This window comes from Melanostigma gelatinosum, assembly GCF_949748355.1.
Source record: "Melanostigma gelatinosum genome assembly, chromosome: 9".
Taxonomy (NCBI): Eukaryota; Metazoa; Chordata; class Actinopteri; order Perciformes; family Zoarcidae; genus Melanostigma; species Melanostigma gelatinosum.
Window position 1 is genome coordinate 1,619,681 of NC_136642.1, and position 14,380 is coordinate 1,634,060.

The window sequence follows — 14,380 nt, forward strand, 5'->3', positions numbered from 1 at the left end:
ACATTTCACTCTCTTCTGGCTGCGTACCGACCACGGTGCATCAGTGGCGTTTGATTATTATTAGTTTAAGTTTGATTTAGCCGACAAATGGCCACTACAGTACGTATTAAGATTGTTCTGAGTAAATAGTACATACTGTGCTAATGGTTGGTGGCAGTGGTTTATGAGGCAACACTGCCACCATGTGGTGAACCGTGAGATGAAGCTGACTGGACGGTTTTCACTCACTGACAGTTTCTTGCTCACAGTATTTTAAATGACTTTGGCTCAAAGTTGAAACATGCTAAATGTACACAAACACAGCACAGGTCTCCATCAGATGAAGTAATGATTAAACAATCATTTGAAAAGGTGATTTACTCAAATTTCCTGAGACTTCCTCTCAGCTTGACAAAAATTTATGAATATATAATGTCAAGTTCATGACAATTATCTCAGTAACAATGGAGAAAGAGGGGGACATGCAGTAACTGCTGAATGAACGAGATGTGTTGAAGGCTTCTGAATGTTCCTCTGGGCTGTTCGACTCGAAACGGACCATCAGTTAGTAAATGAACATCATGCTGGATTGAAGACTGCAGCTGCTGGTCCAATCAGGTCCTGCTGCACGATGACAACTCATGAGAGTCCCGCCCACTGCTGTCAGACCAGACCAGACTGTGACCTCTGACCCCCCAACCCCAAAACCACCCCGAGCTTCAGTTCGTCTCTGAACGTGAAGTGAATCTGATTTTAATGAGCTTGTTAACGTCGAGCCGATAAACTCAAGTTCATGTGCAGAATGTTGATATATTATGTTATATAATTGTATATTATATCATATTGCATTATATTACATTTAAGTACATCTGCAAATATTCAGACCTGCAGTGTAAAGTAGCCTGAAAACCTTTGTTCATTTTACTGAGTCAGTGTTTCCTGGGAAAATGACCTCTGACCTCAACGTGTGTGGGTTGAGGCCACGCTTTCCCAGGATCTCTACAGGGGGGGGTGTATATACGGAGGGAGGCCTCTGGTCCGCCAGAATACCAGCCTATTGCGCGCGCGCGCACGCGCGCACACACGCACACACGCACACACACGCACGCACGCACACACACACACACACACACACACACACACACACACACACACACACACACACACACACACACACACACACACACACACACACACACACACACACACACACACACACACACACACACACACACACACACACACACACACACACACACACACACAGATGTGGAAACTAGCAGAGAAGTATCGTTACTCTTCACTGAAGCAGAGAAGACTTCATCCACGGAAACATGAAGCACAGGTAATCTGATTACTGCATGTATCACGATATCAACTCTACACGTTAAATTCCTGTTTCAAACTTTTCTTTTCTACAAACCTGAAGTACTTTTCCATTTTTATGCAACTTTATACTTTTTACTTCACTACATCTGACAGCTTTAGCTGTTCAGTGTGTGATTACAGTCGCACAGGACAGGTCACTTTTTTAGAAAGCGTATTAACACACTATATACTATTACTTTCTTTTTTTAACATCTTCAATACATATTTAATAACATGCTACACAATGGAGTTATAAGATTATAATAACACAAAGAGTCAGTTTAGTGTCAAAAAGGGAGAAAAAGCCAAACTAATGTCATGAAATCACAGAACAGTACACTATGTATCAAAAAGCTTTAGAAAGTATAGCATAGCATAATAATAAAATAAAGTCACAGTAGTCTTTTAAAAGTCATAAAAAATGATATTAGAGTTGTTAAAGAGGAGCACGTCATTAAAGTCTTAATATAGTATTTATTTAAAGGCAAAATAAAGTCATAATTATATCAAATATATATTTCATCATTGTATAATTCGTTAAGAAGAAAACTTCACACCAAAGTGTCATCCGACTTGATTTATTAAAACATTCCAATATGAAAGAATTCACACATTTCTGAATTGCTCCATTTACACAACGGTCCGCTGTTGAACATGTTCACATGCTGGTTGGTTCACTGCAGAGGTCTCAGGGTTACAGTCACAGTTCATATTTCTCTTAAAAGGCACTAACAAGTGTACAACATGTAATGATGAACAGCAACGCAACACGTGTCACTGAGCAAAATCATAAATAGCTTTTGCATTTGGCAGCAAATCAAAGTGATGTCGTTCATCACTCGTTTGTTTTTACATATAAACATCTCGTCCGACACACTAAGGCTCATCAATAAATACAAGCACTTAAAACTGAGAGGAAAGCAAACATTCTGCACAATCGTGTGCAGTTTTCTGTTGCATGTCAAGTTTCCCAGGAATGTAACAAGAATGTGCAACCAGGTTGCAACAATAATAAAGATTAAAGAAAATTAAAATATAAAAAAAAAGGATTATTGCGGCACACAAACGGGCCGGGGTGCGTTCAAACACCTGCAGGTTTCTGGATGTTCAACAAATAAAGTGTCTGTTTGTTCGTGTGGCTCGTGAGTCACAGAGCGACCTGCTTCAGAGGGAAACGTCTTACTGGCGTTGACTCGCTTTAGTCCAGTGGAGATAATAACGCTCCGTCACAGTGCAGCGTGTCTGACTGAAGCTCCATCGAGGATCTAAAGCTGCTGCTCGTCTGGGAAATGTTTAAAACAAGTTTCTAAAACCAAATGAATATAAAGCAAATAAAAAGAGGATTCAGTTCCCGATTTAGTGTTCCTGAAAAACAAACAAACAAAAGGTGCTACAGGCAGCGAGCTCAGTGATTGGCTGGTTTCTCTGTGCTGCTGGGCGGAGTCAGGATTGTTCCCACGGCGACGGGCGACAGCTGACAGTCGAGCTGACGGTCCCGAGACGTCCTCTGCAGGAAACGAGTCAACGTCAGTCACGCCACAACTTAAACATCTCATTGTTCACCGGGTACGCACACGCACATGCACGTGCACGCACACAATAAAACGGTAGTCAGCGGCGACAAAAGCTGCGTCAAACACCAGAGAAGAAGATTCTGAGCCGATAGCAGCTAAACGTACAGAAAGTGATCATTATTTATTTATACATATTTGGTGAAGGAGTTTCTGCATAACGTCGCTTTACTAAATAAAGAGATAAAAACTAAAGAAAATGTTTATTTAGTTTATTGGAGTCTAAATATTCAGACATCTGAAAAAGGAGTTTTCAACGATATCAGCTGATAAAAAGTAATTTGTATATGTGCAGAGAACTTTTAACAGACGTTATTAAATGTGTGGAAACTGAACACATTCATAAAGTACGAGAGGCTGTAACAAGAAACCTTTCAACAGGAGTCATTTTATTACAATCACGTTATAACTCTTTGATTATTCACATTCAACAGTTTATTAATAACTTTGTTGTTGCTTTGGAGATTTATAACCAATAAAAAGTGTTTAACATAAGCAATGTCAACTAAAAGTTATTAGTTTCTATTTCTCCTCTTCATGAGGTTGAACATAAAGAAACCAAAATACATAAAGTTCAGCATTTTAGTGTTCTTTTAGTTCATAATAAATAATGTAGTTTTATAAGAAAGATATCCGTTCAACGCACATATTGTTATGTAAATATTTAAGACTCATATGTCTTGACTCATAATAATGTTTGGCGCTTTTTAGATAAAAAGGTTGAAAAGAGCATCGAGAATCACAAAAGTCAGATTATTAAATCCTGATTTTATTTATTGATGTTTGGCTGTAACAGGTGTGTGTGTGAGAGAGTGAGTGTGAGAGTGTGAGTGAGTGAGTGAGAGTGTGAGTGAGTGAGTGTGTGTGTATGAGAGAGTGAGTGAGTGAGTGAGTGTGTATGAGAGAGTGAGAGAGTGAGTGAGTGAGTGAGTGTGTGTGTATGAGAGAGTGAGAGAGTGAGTGAGTGAGTGAGTGAGTGAGAGAGTGAGAGTGTGTGTGAGTCTCACCAGCAGGTCCAGATAGGCCACGTGTGTCTGGATGTTGTGCCGGGCGTCGGCCTTCACTCTGGGGAAGCTCTTGAGCTGCGGTGCGTCTTGAGATCGCAGGACGTCCATGAAGGGACTCATCCACCGAACACAAGGAGACACGCCGTCCCACGTCAGGCCTGAGGACAGACGGGGGGGGGGGGGGGCTACTTATATTCACTGCATTAAGACGCTCAATGATGTCACACCTATGAACCCATAAACCTGCTGACCGGATGGAAAAGCATGTTTTCATTAAACGATCAAAACTTCACGTTTAAAAACTCATAATTTTCATCTTTGACCAACAGTCATGTGACCACGAGGAGAAACTCTGAACTACAGGAAGTGAACACAGAGAGGAGAGAGGAGGAGAGAGAAGAAGAAGAAGGAGAGAGAAGAAGAAGAAGGAGGAGGAGAGAGAAGAAGAAGAAGGAGAGAGAAGAAGAAGAAGGAGGAGGAGAGAGAAGAAGAAGAAGAAGAAGGAGGAGGAGGAGAAAAGGAGAAGGAGGAGGAGAGAGAAGGGAGGAGAAGGAGGAGAGAGAAGGGAGGAGGAGGAGGAGAGAGAAGAAGAAGAAGGAGAGAGAAGAAGAAGAAGGAGGAGGAGAGAGAAGAAGAAGAAGGAGGAGGAGAGAGAAGAAGAAGAAGGAGGAGGAGAGAGAAGAAGAAGAAGAAGGAGGAGAGAGAAGAAGAAGAAGAAGAAGGAGGAGAGAGAGAAGAAGAAGAAGGAGGAGAGAGAGAAGAAGAAGAAGGAGGAGAGAGAGAAGAAGAAGAAGAAGGAGGAGAGAGAGAAGAAGAAGAAGGAGGAGAGAGAGAAGAAGAAGAAGGAGGAGAGAGAGAAGAAGAAGAAGGAGGAGAGAGAGAAGAAGAAGAAGAAGAAGAAGAAGAGAGAGAGAGAAGGAGGAGGAGGAGAGAGAAGAAGAGAGAGAGAGAAGGAGGAGGAGAGAGAAGGGAGGAGGAGAGAGAAGGGAGGAGGAGAGAGAAGGGAGGAGGAGAGAGAAGGGAGGAGGAGAGAGAAGGGAGGAGGAGAGAGAAGGGAGGAGGAGAGAGAAGGGAGGAGGAGAGAGAAGGGAGGAGGAGGAGGAGGAGAGAGAAGAAGGAGGAGAGAGAAGGAGGAGGAGGAGAAAAGGAGAAGGAGGAGGAGAGAGAAGGGAGGAGGAGGAGGAGAGAGAAGGAGGAGGAGGAGAAAAGGAGGAGAGAGAAGGGAGGAGGAGGAGGAGAGAGAAGAAGGAGGAGGAGAGAAAAGGAGAAGGAGGAGGAGAGAGAATAAGAAGGAGGAGAGAGAAGAAGGAGGAGGAAGAGAGAAGGAGGAGGAAGAAGGAGAGGCTGAAACATGTCAATAGCTTCATATTCATAACACGTAGACTCTGTTTCTCCCCATCACGTGTTGGATTTATAGATTCTTTTGTTTTCTGTTTGTTGTGTTATAAACAGTCAGAGATCAGAGATGACGTGCAGGTGAGGAAATCAAACTCACCTGAGACTTTATGAACGACGTCAAACGAGGAGAAGTGGCAGAAGGCGGCCGCCGCCAGAACGCTGTAGCTGAAGTCCAGCGCGCTGATGTCCAGCATGCACAGGTCCAGCAGCTGCAACACACGGGACCGGTCAGCCAGATGACCTCAACGCGAGGACGAGTGTGTGTGTGTGAGAGTGTGTGTGAGTGAGAGAGAGTGTGTGTGAGTGAGAGTGTGTGTGTGTGAGAGAGTGTGAGTGAGAGTGTGTGTGTGAGTGAGAGAGAGTGTGTGTGAGTGAGAGTGTGTGTGTGTGAGAGAGTGTGTGTGAGAGAGTGTGTGTGAGAGAGTGTGTGTGAGAGAGTGTGTGAGAGAGTGTGTGAGAGAGTGTGTGAGTGAGAGTGTGAGAGTGTGAGAGTGTGTGAGAGTGTGTGTGTGTGTGAGAGTGTGTGTGTGTGAGAGTGAGAGAGTGTGTGAGTGTGTGAGAGTGTGTGTGTGTGAGAGAGTGTGTGTGAGTGAGAGTGTGTGTGAGAGTGTGTGTGTGAGAGAGTGTGTGAGTGAGAGAGTGTGTGAGACGCTACCTGTGTGATCTGGATGTACGTTTCCTGGGAGAACTGCGGCACCAGGAAGTTCTCTTCGTCCGTCTGAGCGTCGACCTGAACGTACAGCTTCAGCCAGGAGATCGGCGTCTCGGGACAGAGACTCCAGTTCAAGGCCTGCAGGACGATGACATCACACGGGTCAACAGAGGGGGGGGGGGGGGGGGGGAGTACCAGCCCGGTTCTAAAGGAGTACAACAGGACCTCTTCCAATAAAACACCATAAGGGTACTTTTGAGAGTATCTGTTATATTAATGACACATCTTTCTAGAAGAAGCCGTTCGCTTTTCATTTGATTCACAACACTAAACTGCTTTCTGGCGCGTCCCCCTCAGCACAACTGGAGCTGCAGTCAACAGAACAGTACAGAACTTAAACACGACGGCGTCCGTCAGTCAGCGCACCTTCAGGATGTGAAGCTCTGTGCGCTGGATGTCACAGATATCACAGGCGCCATCTGTGACGTAGGCGAAGTCGGTGATTTTAGGAGGGTAGATCTCCTGAAGAGAAGAAGGAAAAGCATTTAACAGAAGAAGAAGAAGAGCTTGTGGTGCGATTCGAACGTAAGATTTTATTGATTTTACTGTCGACGTCAAGTCTTCAATGAGTTCTGGTTTCTATTTATTTGTGCATCAACATGCATGAAGCACAAATAAAAATCATTCAGAACCGTTGGCGTACGTGTTGAGATGCTGAGGATGAAGAGGAGGAGGAGGAGGGACTCACCTCTATCTTGGCGGCGATGAAGAGCGCTGAGATCCCGATGAGCTGCAGGTAGTCCTTGTTGACGTTCTCCTGAGTCAGCATGAAGCGGTCGAAGAAGTCCTGAGCGAGGTAGGCCGTCTGCCGGTGGAGCGAGTACACCTCGCACACCTGCAGCCAGGACACACCGCCGCCGTTAACAGCTGCAGCGCCGCTTCAACGAGCGTTTATGATCATCAAGAAGAAGACGAGGACGCCAGCGCTCACCTCCAGCAGCCAGTCCAGCAGGATGGCCCTCATCTTGGGCTGCAGCTTGGGGTGTCTCTGCAGGTAGCTCTTGTCGTGGACGTACTTCAGCTCCTTGTTCAGCATCTTGATCCACACGTCGTCAGAGCTCGCCCAGCTGAGGAGGAAGAGGCGGGGTTTAACTCAATGACAGGTCGGCCATCTTTGTTTTAGCTTCTCCAACATGCAGACGAGGAAGGCGTTCAGGCTGCAGCTCATTGAAACAGATGTTCCTTCCATGTGAAATAAATATGACATACTATAGAAACACCTTTAGGATTACATTTAGTCTAATTAACTGCATCCAGTTGCACTTTGCAGACCTTTTCTGACCCACAATCCTTTGCAGATATACAAGCAAGAGGTTCAAAGTCTGAGGAAGCAGCGTCTCCTTCCTGAACGCAACACTACGCACTTTATAACGGCGATATGATGCGACATCTACGAAGAGTTACCATCAAGCAAATGAGCTTTGGAACGCAGCTTCAGTTCATCCAGTGGTTCTCAAACTGTGGGGCGCGCCCCTCTAGTGGGCCGCGGTGGTATTACAGGTGGGAATGCAGAATTCTTCTTGTTTTAAATTAATTAATAAACACATGGGAAAATGTTTGGAAGCCCGTTTCCACCACTGTGAGGAAAAAATACAGATCCTGCAAGTCATAATCATGAGATAGTATCTCATGATTATGACTGAGTGACTGAGGGCGGGGCTTAGCAGAGCAGGGTTACGGTTTAAGAAGGGACCCTGTTAACTGGTGACCTTCAGCCAAACTCTACTTAACTCAACTTGTCACATCCGTGTTCTTGGCTGGTTGAATTCTTAGTTTGATGGTTTTGCTCGTCTTGTTGCCTCTGATGCGTTATTGTCCACATTGTGTATTTTCACCTCATGACATCACAAACATCTGCCTCATTCAGTCGCAGCGCTACAAAGATGAGTCTCTGAAACCAGCTGTGTTGTAAACTGCTCCGAAACGCTCCACGGTAAACACGCAATCTCTTTACTTAACAGTGACGCAGTTATCTTTATTCTGTTCTTTGAAAAAGCACAGACGGACGAGTCACAACATGTTATTTCAATAAATGTTCAACATGGACCATTTTGTTACAATTTATTTGGGGCGGTGACATTCCTTCTTCCTCCAAAGCGACAGAAACCGTTTGAGAACCAGCGATTCAATCGATCGGAACAATGTTTGTGTAACTTTAGAAGATCAATTCACAAAGTGTGAACGAGGACGTTAAAGTCTGAAAGCAGTCGGAGAAACAGATCAGTGTTGAGTGAGTAACCACACACACACACCTGAGGCGGGGGATGGGGGAGGACTTGATGAAGAGGTTCCTGAAGGTGTACTGCTTGAAGCTGGACGGATCTGCAGGTTCCAGCTCTTTGTGAGGAGTTTCTATGAGGACGCACGGACTCGCTCCGTCCTCCGACCAGCACGTCTAGAAAACACAAACATTCAGCCGGTGACCTCAGGACGACCGCGTCTCCTTCAACAACCCACCGGCTCTGATCCACTCCGGATGCATCTACAGACTCTACTCGCATCTACAGACTCTACTCACATCACACAGAACTCTACAGACTCTACTCACATCTACAGACTCTACTCACATCCACAGACTCTACTCACATCTACAGACTCTACTCGCATCTACAGACTCTACTCACATCTACTCACATCCACAGACTCTACTCACATCTACAGACTCTACTCGCATCTACAGACTCTACTCACATCTACTCACATCTACAGACTCTACTCACATCCCACAGACTCTACTCACATCTACAGACTCGACTCACATCTACAGACTCGACTCACATCCCACAGACTCTACTCACATCTACAGACTCTACTCACATCTACAGACTCTACTCACATCTACAGACTCTACTCGCATCCCACAGAGCTCTACTCGCATCCCACAGAACTCTACTCACATCTACAGACTCTACTCACATCCCACAGAACTCTACTCACATCTACAGACTCTACTCACATCCCACAGAACTCTACTCACATCTACAGACTCTACTCACATCCCACAGAACTCTACTCACATCTACAGAACTCTACTCACATCTACAGACTCTACTCACATCCCACAGAACTCTACTCACATCCCACAGAACTCTACTCACATCTACAGACTCTACTCACATCACACAGAACTCTACTCACATCTACAGAACTCTACTCACATCCCACAGAACTCTACTCACATCTACAGAACTCTACTCACATCTACAGAACTCTACTCACATCCCACAGAACTCTACTCACATCTACAGACTCTACTCACATCCCACAGAACTCTACTCACATCACACAGAACTCTACTCACATCACACAGAACTCTACTCACATCTACAGAACTCTACTCACATCCCACAGAACTCTACTCACATCTACAGACTCTACTCACATCCCACAGAACTCTACTCACATCTACAGAACTCTACTCACATCCCACAGAACTCTACTCACATCTACAGAACTCTACTCACATCTACAGAACTCTACTCACATCTACAGACTCTACTCACATCCCACAGAACTCTACTCACATCCTACAGAACTCTACTCACATCTACAGACTCTACTCGCATCTACAGACTCTACTCGCATCTACAGAACTCTACTCGCATCTACAGACTCTACTCTCATCTACAGACTCTACTCACATCTACAGACTCTACTCACATCTACAGACTCTACTCGCATCTACAGACTCTACTCGCATCTACAGACTCTACTCGCATCTACAGACTCTACTCGCATCTACAGAACTCTACTCGCATCTACAGAACTCTACTCACATCTACAGACTCTACTCACATCTACAGACTCTACTCTCATCTACAGACTCTACTCTCATCTACAGACTCTACTCTCATCTACAGACTCTACTCACATCTACAGACTCTACTCGCATCTACAGACTCTACTCGCATCTACAGACTCTACTCGCATCTACAGACTCTACTCGCATCTACAGACTCTACTCACATCTACAGACTCTACTCGCATCTACAGACTCTACTCGCATCTACAGACTCTACTCGCATCTACAGAACTCTACTCGCATCTACAGACTCTACTCGCATCTACAGACTCTACTCGCATCTACAGACTCTACTCACATCTACAGACTCTACTCACATCTACAGAACTCTACTCACATCTACAGAACTCTACTCGCATCTACAGACTCTACTCGCATCTACAGACTCTACTCGCATCTACAGACTCTACTCGCATCTACAGACTCTACTCGCATCTACAGACTCTACTCGCATCTACAGACTCTACTCGCATCTACAGACTCTACTCACATCCCACAGAACTCTACTCACATCCCACAGAACTCTACTCACATCCCACAGAACTCTACTCACATCCCACAGAACTCTACTCACATCCCACAGAACTCTACTCACATCCCACAGAACTCTACTCACATCCCACAGAACTCTACTCACATCCCACAGAACTCTACTCACATCCCACAGAACTCTACTCACATCCCACAGAACTCTACTCACATCCCACAGAACTCTACTCACATCCCACAGAACTCTACTCACATCTACAGAACTCTACTCACATCTACAGACTCTACTCACATCTACAGACTCTACTCACATCTACAGACTCTACTCACATCTACAGACTCTACTCACATCTACAGACTCTACTCACATCTACAGACTCTACTCACATCTACAGACTCTACTCACATCCACAGACTCTACTCACATATACAGACTCTACTCACATATACAGACTCTACTCACATCTACAGACTCTACTCACATCTACAGACTCTACTCACATCTACAGACTCTACTCACATCTACAGACTCTACTCACATCTACAGACTCTACTCACATCTACAGACTCTACTCACATATACAGACTCTACTCACATATACAGACTCTACTCACATCTACAGAACTCTACTCTCATCTACAGACTCTACTCTCATCTACAGACTCTACTCTCATCTACAGACTCTACTCACATCTACAGAACTCTACTCTCATCTACAGAACTCTACTCTCATCTACAGAACTCTACTCTCATCTACAGAACTCTACTCACATCTACAGACTCGACTCACATCTACAGACTCGACTCACATCTACAGACTCTACTCACATCTACAGACTCTACTCACATCTACAGAACTCTACTCACATCTACAGACTCTACTCACATCTACAGACTCTACTCACATCCCACAGCTCCCATGTCCTAACTTATTGCTAGTTAATACCAAGCTGACCGGTGACACCGTGTGGTGGAAACGAGGTACTGCACCCTGACCTCATCAAGCTTAATCTGATATAAACTAATATAATCACTCGTGTGAGCTGCTGCAGTAAACACACAGATAGTGAGTAGAAGACAGAACTAAATAAAACTAAAATAAATACATTAAAATGTAAAGAAACCAGATATTTTATACATGAAACAAAATGGACGCTCAACAAAGAAGAGAGGAAACAAACTACGAACTCATGAAACTCGTTTTAAACAACAGGGCAGAATGCAGAGAGAGGGAGGGGCACAACACACTGATAATACTGTTACACTGCTCTTATCTCACACACACACACACACACACACACACACACACACAGACCTGTATTTCATAGCTCTGTTTCTTGGCAGCAGGTTGTAGTTTCTTCTTTGAAGGCTGAGGATGAATTAGTAAACGGGTGAGTTGTTGTCGGTGTTGAACTCTTAATTTACAGGATGATCAGAATGTGAATGAGCAGCTGTTTATGAACACAGACCTCTGCTTTCCTCCTCTTCAGCGGCGCTCGGACCGCCGGCTCGAGTGTGTTCGAGTCTCTGGTTTGCAAAGTGATGCGACCGCTGAAATAAAGAATAAAGATGAAATAAAAAGGACGTCAGCTTCAGGCTGTGAATCCAGACCGGAGATCAGAGGAACGCGTCTTCATCACTTCAAACCTTCTAAATATAGTCATCATCAGTCAGAGACACACCAACGAGAATATTATAAAACACTGAAGTTTAGTGTGGCTGGAGATCAACGTGTGGCACAAACGTCTTATTACTGTTGATATCAGAAAAGAATGTGACATGTTTAAGTCCCGTCCCGTGAGGGGCCCTCACCGGCCCCTCGCCAGCAGTAGCAGCTGCTCACCTGCGTCTGAACATGGTGTCGAGTGAGTTCACGGCTCCGCTGCAAAACAAACAGAAGACAGGTGAGACGCACGCAGCTGATATGTGGATATAAGATTCATCCACGGCTCCTGGAACCACGTCAGAACCTCATGGAGGGCCCCGAGGAGGCCCCTAACAAAGCTACCAGTACCCATGTTAGAGTCCCTGATGTGAGGTTAAATAAGACCAGGACCCAGTATAAACCACCACAATGATGTCATCAAGAGCCCACCTGGCTCCTGGAGAGCACAGGGGCCCCAGCATGCACCAGGAGCCTCTCGTGGAGCCCTGGTGAGTAGTTAGCTCATAGCTCGAGTCCTCCAGTGAAGAGATCACAGAGCTCCACACAAGCAACCGCACCGTGATCATGATTAACATGATGTCATCATGTCGGAGTGACAGGAGATGTAGTAATAATAATAATAATAATATGAATAATAATAATAAAAGAGTAGAGCCCAGCCAGGCTGTGTGTGAGCTCGTGTGGTGACTAGAGGAACAGAAGGAGGGGGGCTGTTTCTTCCCTCGATTTCAAACAAAAAAAACTCACAAATTCTGCTTTTTATCCGGAATTCATCACCTCGAGGTGTGACGCAAACGTCTCGAGGCGACATCCGGGTAGTTTTTATTAAGAAAAGCGCAGAAATATGGACTTTATTTGAGGGATTGAAACTCAAAGACGCGCCAATTTCCGAAGCTCAGAAGCGGGAGGATTCGAGCCCGAAACCCTCGTCCAGCTCCGGGAGGGAAACGAGCAGAAACGACCCGAGAAGAACCGCGTTGACTTTAAACTGAGCTCCGCCGGTAGATTAAGCTCATCGGAACCACCGATCGGAACCACAATCCGTATAAAAAGGTCCAAAAAGCGCCATTAAAAGTCGGGCAAAGAGAGACCACCGCGAGGGGGAGAGAGGGGGAGCTGCAGGAATCACTTAAACATCACACACAAACTCCACTAAAACACGCAAAGACTCACTAATCACACACCCGGAACAACACGGACGATCTACCGAGGAACAGCAGACTGTAGTTAAGGAGGGAAACCATTGTATTACGGTTAATATACACGTTAAGGCGGCAGAGCTTCGCTTTCACAGATTTAAATCCAAACTACGTTGAGATAAACGCGTATTTAAACTGTAATCGTGCGATGCGGCCTTTAAAGAGACACTACCAGTAATCACATGTTAATAAACTGTGTGTATGGGTATAAACGCGACGTACGGCTCGGTGGTCTTACCTCCTCGGTGATCGATGGTTGAATGAATGCATAGATCAGCTGTGGCGCCGGCGCCAATCCTTCTTATATCCGCATAGGTCTGTCTCGCGGCCCCACTGCGCATGCGCGTTCCCGGTTTCGCAGAACCGCGCTAAATGTTCAAATCTCGGCGGAGTTTTTTTGCCGCAAACGTGCAACAAGCGAAGCGTTTAAAATGTGATTTATTATCCGATAATAATGAATCCGACGCGATTAACGGGGTTATTTACCGCGTTTCACCGTCGCTTACGTTCATAACACGTTCCGCTTAACGGGAGTTATTTAACTTTTCTTTTTTACGCGGCATCGGAACTGCTTCCGCATAGCGAGTCCCGCCTTAAAGGGAGGAGCCTCCGTGACGTCGAGCCAATGAGCGAGATGCGACTGGCGCGTGCTTCCTCCGCAGAATGTAAACAGAAAGAGCACGTGGAGCTGCTGTCAGACAGCCGGTCGAGAAATACTGCTGCTGACACGTGGCTTTATTTATATTATTATATATTAATATCCGATACTTGGAGGGGCCGACTTGTTTGTTATTATTATTATGCATTTGGATCATTATTATTCTTTCATTATAATTATTTTATTGTAATTATTATCATGCATTTTGTATTATTATTAATATAATTGTATTATTAAACATTTGTATTATTATTTTTTTATTACTATTAACATTCATACACAATCACCCTTAGTAACAATAACTGGTTTGCCATTTTATAATTACAATAATATTGTCATTGTTTTATTATATATCATGACTTAAAATCTAAGTAATTTTGTGTTTTTTTCCTCGTTTCCTCTCCTCGCATGGTTTCCTCCATGCATCCCTGGTGGGAGGGACTAAGATGCAAGGAAAGGACCCAAGTGAGAGAAACGGGGATGCAATTAATAGACTTGCGATGTACCTTTGGAGGAGCAGCCCTGGCGCT

General features: G+C 44.7%; 1 protein-coding gene across 2 annotated transcripts; it reads right to left on the reverse strand.

The window, feature by feature from the left end:
- Positions 1-1,976: 1,976 nt before the first annotated feature.
- Positions 1,977-13,517, reverse strand: ccne2 (cyclin E2). Of its 2 annotated transcripts, XM_079275689.1 has the most exons (12): positions 13,431-13,517; positions 12,171-12,209; positions 11,797-11,878; positions 11,643-11,696; positions 8,288-8,430; positions 6,967-7,102; positions 6,724-6,870; positions 6,402-6,497; positions 5,979-6,113; positions 5,421-5,532; positions 3,926-4,083; positions 1,977-2,854 (listed from the first exon to the last, which is right to left on the reverse strand). In XM_079275689.1, exons 1-12 carry the CDS (start codon positions 13,460-13,462, stop codon positions 2,753-2,755), a joined length of 1,236 nt encoding a protein of 411 aa, XP_079131815.1. In that variant the 5' UTR covers positions 13,463-13,517; the 3' UTR covers positions 1,977-2,752. The 2 variants fall into 2 exon arrangements, with proteins under 2 accessions (XP_079131815.1, XP_079131816.1); XM_079275690.1 differs by lacking the exon at positions 11,643-11,696.
- Positions 13,518-14,380: the final 863 nt, after the last annotated feature.